Source organism: Lindgomyces ingoldianus, assembly GCF_010093535.1.
Source record: "Lindgomyces ingoldianus strain ATCC 200398 unplaced genomic scaffold BDR25scaffold_18, whole genome shotgun sequence".
Taxonomy (NCBI): domain Eukaryota; kingdom Fungi; phylum Ascomycota; class Dothideomycetes; order Pleosporales; family Lindgomycetaceae; genus Lindgomyces; species Lindgomyces ingoldianus.
Genome location: NW_022985179.1, coordinates 1012163 through 1019443, shown reverse-complemented (window position 1 = coordinate 1019443; position 7281 = coordinate 1012163). Strand labels below are relative to the sequence as shown.

The 7281-nt window shown below is 47.8% G+C and overlaps 3 protein-coding genes across 3 annotated transcripts; 1 reads left to right on the top strand and 2 right to left on the bottom strand.

Moving 5' to 3' along the window:
- Positions 1-909: 909 nt before the first annotated feature.
- BDR25DRAFT_334684 (uncharacterized protein) lies at positions 910-2081 on the bottom strand. The gene is made up of 3 exons (XM_033692952.1): positions 1882-2081; positions 1537-1729; positions 910-1411 (listed from the first exon to the last, which is right to left on the bottom strand). The coding sequence occupies exons 1-3, from the start codon at positions 2036-2038 to the stop codon at positions 988-990; spliced, it is 774 nt and encodes a 257-aa protein (XP_033547078.1). The 5' UTR covers positions 2039-2081; the 3' UTR covers positions 910-987.
- A 181-nt stretch (positions 2082-2262) lies between these two features.
- On the bottom strand, positions 2263-4248 carry BDR25DRAFT_38308 (uncharacterized protein). Its single transcript, XM_033697803.1, has one exon. The coding sequence runs from the start codon at positions 3896-3898 to the stop codon at positions 2405-2407; it is 1494 nt and encodes a 497-aa protein (XP_033547077.1). The 5' UTR covers positions 3899-4248; the 3' UTR covers positions 2263-2404.
- Positions 4249-4620: 372 nt separating this feature from the next.
- BDR25DRAFT_263006 (uncharacterized protein) lies at positions 4621-6999 on the top strand. The gene is made up of 2 exons (XM_033686795.1): positions 4621-4850; positions 4898-6999. The coding sequence occupies exons 1-2, from the start codon at positions 4767-4769 to the stop codon at positions 6761-6763; spliced, it is 1950 nt and encodes a 649-aa protein (XP_033547076.1). The 5' UTR covers positions 4621-4766; the 3' UTR covers positions 6764-6999.
- The last annotated feature ends 282 nt before the right edge of the window (positions 7000-7281 follow it).

Here is a 7281-nt window from a genome sequence, read left to right as displayed (position 1 = left end):
TTTTTTTTAAGCTTAGTTAGATTTCTTAATTTAGGCTAGCATTCTGCTTCTAAAGGCTGTCTAGCGCGTTAATTACTTAGTGTTATGTAAAAGACATTATAAATAGCTATAGCATGTTATAAAAAAAGTTTTAAGTCTTATTTAAAAGCTTAAAAAGTAAGCTATATTTAATGTTTTTTAGAAAATTTAATCTAGTGTTGTTGTTAAGGCATTATGTAGATAGGTAGAGTGTGGTAGAGGCTTAGCAAAAGTGGTCGGCTAACCTGTGTGGCCGGCTAACCTGTTAGGTACGTTATGTCTTATTTAAAAGCCTAAAGTATAAGCTATATCTAATATTCTTTTAGCACATCTAAGTAGTGTTGTTAGGAATGCATTAGTTGTAAGGCTAAGATAGCGCTTACGTGCAATAGGTATATATACTATTCTGTACGCAAGATTAACTGTTAGTTGATTATTCGCACCTTTTTAGTTGTATTAGCGCAGTGGTACAGAGCTCTGTCCTTACATTAGTGTAAAAGAGTAGTTTAGTAGAGTCTTAGTAAAAGTAAGCAACTTAGGTGTGTAAGCAACTTGCCTGTAGTGTATGTTATTTAGAATTAATTGTTCTTCGCAATGCTGTACAAAACCAAACTAAATAGCGGCGATCCTACTAGTGCATGGGTGAGAATCGCGGAAAGTGCTCCTGTGCTTTAATTAATCTTAAGACATAATTTAATATCCGCTTAACATTTTCTATAGGCCTGGAAGAGGTTCAAGAGAGCGAACTCACCATGGTGATGTTCTGTGGTATATAATAACCTGTTTTGGGATTTGAGATAGACATTAGTCTTCTGGAAAGAGGTTTGCTAGACCAAACACACCCCTATCATGTTACACGGTGTGCGAGAGTGTTCTGTAATTAAAAGTTCAATGCCTAACCTGTGCAATGGCAACACCAGGCAGGTACCTGAAATAGCCCCTTATGCTATGATCCCTGTCTATGACCTCTTACCACCCGGACAGAATATTTTCTAGTTTGGTCTTTCCGTCATCTTCACCCATAACCACACCCGAACCGTCATCTTCTTCTGCCGTAGCAGAAACTTGCACATCTCCAAACCTCTCACTGATTCTTCCAGCTACTCGAATTGCGAATGTTCGGGTCTTCATTAATTCTGGAACCAGCGGTCCTTTCTGGGTGGCTATGTTTGGCTGCACGTTCTCCTGGGGGCTGCGATATGGATCTAGAAGCGAGAGAAGGGCTCGGTAGGTGTTGAGTTTTTGCTGTATGGTCAGACGTTTCGCAGATAGATCTTGAAGGCGGGTTACAACGGCAATATAGTCATCCTGACCCGCGTTTTGATCCTCATTCCCAACAGAAGCCAGATGGTCCGCAGATGTGTCCCATATCGGAGGAAGCTTGGAGATGTTCCTAAGTCAGTTAGGTCTCATCATCACTGGCATGGAAAGCCCTTAGGTCGCAAGCGGAGGTATGAAAGAGTAGTTGAGGCAAAAAAGCGCGATCTTTGAGAGGGGTATGTGAAATTGAAAGCTTACTTGTCCACAGTCAAATCATCTCCCTGATACAAAGTGTTACTATCCTCGCCTCCCGCATCGGTAGCAGTTTCGGCATCATCGTCGAGGCTCGCAGCGCCGCTGCTCCAATACAGATCATCTATCTGCTGAACAATGCTATTGATAGCTTGTAGGTTGTGCACGATCCTCGAATGACGTTTCAGATTTTGGTTGACTATACAATTATCAGCTATGCAACGAAGGAACGACCATCAGAAAAAGATGTATCTTCGCAGAGAGTGCTTGCGATCAATCTAGCGATCTTCTATGCTTTAGGAGAAGAAAAAACCTATAAGTATCGATTCTGAAAGCGTGGAAACAACTTAACTTTGGTCATAACATCTCTAAACACTCCATCGTGAATACCTGCTTGTCTCGCGACATCGATCGCTTTCTCACTCGGCGTAATACGGCGGGAAAGAAAGCGGTCCTGGGTGCGGAGAAACTTGGTCTTACGCTCAGCGACAGTAGGATTGTGGGCCATCTTAAGTATGAACGATGAAAAATGGCGTTTACCACTGTTGTTGAATGTGTTGTCGTGATGATGAATGTGGACCACGTCCGAGAGACCTTGGGGCTTGGGGCTTGCGCGCCTGCACGTGACTCATTTGCGCCCTCCCGAGGTCTTGATTGGTCGCAGAGCGACGTTGGATCCGTCCTCGCTAACACACCAATTTCCCTGCCCTGGAACATACTACAGGACTACGTCTTTGCAAAGGCGATCAGTTCCATTACCATGAATAACAAGAACTAAGAAATATATAGTGCTACAGGCTTCGCATAGTACAATGTTGATGTAACATAATACATGATTTCGGTCTCCAACATCTCCTGCAACGTTGCCACAGAATCAAGCGGTTGCGCGAGTGAATGGTTTCCTGATATCAGGAAGGTACTTCCAAATACCTGTTTTCTGTGAGTTTGCAGCGACTGGCTCCTCCTGTACTACGAGGGGCACGTTGACCACCTTGCTAGAATTTCCATTTTCGGATGAAGCCATCTCCAGAAACTTCTGTAATAACTCCTGTTCTGTAAGTGGGTACTGAGGGGGTATCCTATACGTATTTGGAATTGGCACGAATCGGTCCCTCTTAACCATTCCAACATGGTCATGCACAACCTCCTCAGGCCATTGATCTGCCCATTCCGCGTCGTATACATCCGACCACTCAATTGTGACGCCTTCTAATGTGAAGGGCGCTTGGAGAGGACTCAAAAGGCTTTTCGGAACGAGCGACCGAGCGACGGGGTTGTGGAGGAGGGGAGAAATGTGATCATGAATTTTGGAGTTTGGAAGCAGACTGCTTATTTGACGCTGAAAACGCCGTATGTCCTTTTGCACGGTGGCAAGCTTGTGTAGGATTTGTAGGCGCTGTGGGGCCTCTTCCATGGAAAGCAGTTCCAAGCGCTGTTGCATTTCTCCTTTCCATATGCGCTCTTCGGAAACGCGACCTTGCTTCCAGCCCTGCCTGAGCTTGATGTCCGCATCGGTATCCTCTTCCATCAATATCAAATCCTTTCGCCACTCTTCGGACCGAAGTTTGAGTTCAAGTAGGCTTATTCGCTCTTCCTGCAAATGATTTGGCAGCTCTCCAGATAATTGAGCTTGCAAGACCTCTTGCTCTGTTTTAGAATGACCCGAAAGGGGTTTTAAGTGCCAAATATCCTTTTTGGTAAGAGTTTGTAGTCTTTCTAAGCTTTCAAGCTCCCCTCGTTGTCTTTTAAAGCCCACTAACTCCTCTGGTCGGGACCTAAGTATCGCCTCAATCTGATCGCGATCCAACCTCGCAATTTGATTGCGGCCTATTCCTTCGAATTCGATCTTGCTAAGGAAATCCTGATAACGGCGTGACTGGATCGACAAAGCTAATGCCAGATCTGCTTCCTGCTTTATCAACTGCTCTTTCTGCATTTCATAAGCTGCATCCAGCTCCAACAAGAGAGCTTCCTCCGCTTTCTTTCCCGCTATTTCGTGCTCTAAGTCCGCGGCTTCCTTTAGAGCTTTCTGCGCCTTCTTATGCATGACAGTTTGTCGCTGAGCCCAGAGTAATTTTTTAAGGCGGCGCTGACGGATTGACAGCTTGTTTTTCATGTCCGCCTTCGATTTCTCGCTAGTCTTTCTCGCTAACTGAGTCCTAAGGCTCTCAATCTGCCTCTCCAGCCGCTGAACCTCACCGTCTTCTGCAAGCCTCGCTAGATTGACAATTTCTGACCACCTGTTCTGGAATACTTCCTCTTGAACCTGTTTCCTTTTCTCGATCGTCTTTTGCATAAGCTTTGCTTGGTCCTTCTGTAAGAACAACACTTTGGCCAGGTCTGCGACGGCGTTCTCTTTCTGGTGCATAATTAGATTTTTTCTCCTTTTACCTGTTAACGTTCTGGGCCCCGTCTTCTTTGCTTCGTTGAATTCCTCGTCCTCCTCTTTTCCCGTTTTCTCCCTTTTGGAAGTTTCATTGGCTGCATTGATGGTTCTTTCCTCCTTATTCCAATACGCCTCGTGAAGTTTGCGTAGTTCGCGCAACTTGCGGAAAGCGTAGAGGCCTTGATTGGGGCTTGGAAATGTGATTGTGCAGTATGCTTTCCAGAGGTCTGGGCGGATGGCGGCCGGGACGGATTTCTTGCCGATGAAGGGCAGCTGCTTTAGATGTGAATCCTAGGCCAATTAGTAGATACCAAAGGCCAACGATACGGCAGTGCTCCTTACTTTGAGCATGGGAGAGAAAGAATACAGAATCTGGTTCGTTCGTCGGTGCCGGAACATGAAAATGTACTTCCCATGCTGCACCACCCGAGCCGCTTGAGGAAGGATGGGCCTCGCTACAGTTCTCTCCACATTGGGAATCTGAAGAGGCACCCACTTGTATCGCGGCATGCTGGCAACAGGGTTGGGGATGCCGATGGGGACTCTTGGGAGCGATGGAGATGGGGAAGGAAAAGTTGAATCCATGCATGTCAGTTGAAGGCACGGGCCACGCTTCCCGCCCGATCAGGTATGGTTGACTTTTTGCCCTAGCACACAGAGGAGCTTACCTTAGGTCCGCATGCTCCAATGCAACAGGTCCGCGACCGCGACCGCCTTATTCACTAGCGTCAGATTGTCGTGACTACCATGAGGGGCACAGAGAGTGCTTGTACCTTTAAGACACAGAGACCCTGGAATGCGCCGAACAGCAACGTCCTGAAGGAATCGAGACAGCGCAGGACTACACAACATGGCTCGCGATGAAGATCCCGCTTCCGGCGACCAGAGCGACCTCCCGCCGTCTCGTCGTGAGCGACCTTGGCTACTTCCTTATGTACGTGTCTGTCCATGGCTGGCCCACGCGACTAATCGGAGAGATAGAACCGGAAGCTGAGGCATCTCCAAGGCATCACCATTCGCAACCTCACACTCACTCCCGCTCCGGCGAGATCCCACGGGAAAACCATTGACGATGAAGCCATACCGAGCACATTGAAATCACCAACAAAGACCTTTGCCCTGCGGGAGAGCATAGGTCTTGGCCACTCCCGGTCTTCAAGCGATTTAAGATCCACCGAAGAGACGGCAAGACGCAGCATTGGTGACGTGGGCCAGCTGGTGTCTCCCAGGAAGGCGCCGAGGCCCGCGATGACGAAAAGACTGCGGAGACGAAGCAACATGGACTGGTCAGGCGCAAGTCCTCTTGCCAGGCAGAAGAAGCTGGAAGATGTGACTGGAGGCCGCATGGCGGACACTTTTTTCTCCCTACATATCGACGATCAAGACCGTCCAGTGTATATTTCCGAAGTTGTCGAGAAGGCCATGAACCCCAATTTTCGTTTCTTTGACCTTGGATCTTGGGGCCCGAACGTAACGCGGCTCGAGAAACTCACGGTCAAAGTCTGGGCAAAGAACGAGAATATAAATGGGTGGCAATATCTCATTGAGCTGACGGTACAATTGAGGGCATTGCAGTTCATCGGAAAGGCGCTTGGGAAGTTTCGTCATCCCTTACCGCCAAACTGCATCCTCTTTCATATGACCGATGGCATCTATACCAGCTTCACAGACCTGCCTGTTGGAGAGCGTATTCGGGCAGATATTCTAGCTCCTCCGAAAGAACAGGCAGACGGCCGAGTACTCAGAACGTCTTCCTACGATGCACTGATGCGACTATCAACCCTCGACGATTGCATCCAGGATGCCCTAGCTACTCGCGACAGGCTCGCAGAGGAGATAGAAGAAATTCTAGAGAAGAACAGGGACGCCCTATCAACTGTTGAGCAGGTCCCTGAGGCGGAGGAGAACCTTAAGATAGTGCAAATTGCCGTTACCACCGAGAAACGTCGCGTGGATGCCGTAAGGCGGAGACGCGACCAATTAAAAGCTAGTATACAGTGCCGGAAGGAGAAAATGCAGGAAGGCCGTGAGCTTGAATCTCATTTGGAAAGCGACATGTTTCACCAAAAAGAGAAACATGGACAGATTAAAGATTTAGTCCAAAAGACGGAAGAGGACATTGCAGGCCAGCGGCGGCGGATATGTGAAGACTTACAAAAGATCTTTCCTGTCGAACCGATACCGGGAAAGTCTCTCACATTCACCATTCGCGGGCTTCCGCTACCAAATTCGGAATTCGATGATGTAAAGGAGGATGTCACTGCAGCGGCATTAGGGTATGTTGCTCAAGTTGTGTCTCTGCTATCACCTTACCTGTCTGTTGTTCTTCCTTACCCAGTAAATCCGAATGGTTCAGCATCCACAATCGACGACCCCCTCGCGATGAGCACCAACGCCAACAACCCTAGAACCTACCCTCTCTTCATGAAAGGTGTTGTTCGGTATCGCTTTGAGTACGGCGTGTTCCTTCTAAATAAAAATATTGAGATACTGTCGAATTCGCTCGAGTTGAGGCCGATTGATGTACGGCACACACTACCAAACCTAAAGTATCTCCTGTTTGTAGCAACAGCAGGGAAAGGCGAACTTCCCTCTCGCAAAGCTGGCGGTATAAGGGGTCTACTACGACAGGATGGAGTGCTGTCTCGAAAAGGTAGCATGGATAGCACCGCAACAGCGAGTAGTGCAGGCGCACCAGAACCAAAGGAGACATTAGACGGAGTGGCAAATGGGGCTCGTAAACCCGATGCCTCCAAGGCGAATGGCAAAGCACTATCTCCAATCCAATCGATACAGAAACAGAAACCTGCTGTCGTACAAAGTAGCAGGCTCAGGGAGGTCCAGTAAATCAATTTTCTATTGCAGAGAATGAGCTGGGCTTCATGACATCTACCTGACATAAGGTGGGAGGGCTGGAGGCTGTGTCAGTTACGTCACGACCATGTCAAACGTCAACGTTGACGCATGTCAGCGGGCTGAAGCTCTGGGCAATCGTTGCTTGACAGCTGCGCTTGTATTGTAAACCGCGGGCGCCATTGCTATCTTGCCAGAACTTGACCGCAACACACTCAGTTGGAGTCAATAGAACATATCAACATAGAGTATGAGATATTAACATGTGCCTCGCAGTGGTGCTCCATCTGAATGGGGCTCCATGAAATGAAAGCAAACCTTCCTTGTCATCAACATTATCGGCTCGCAATGTTAGATGCAGTCAATCTATAGTTTCTCCTCCATGTATCTATGACTGTCCTCTTGCTCGAAACCTCTGTCCCCACGATTAGTAACTTACCAATTGCTCGCAGCTCCAATCACAGCGCGGCTTGGCGGCTCATCTCCTTTCCGCAATTTGCTTGTTGATGATC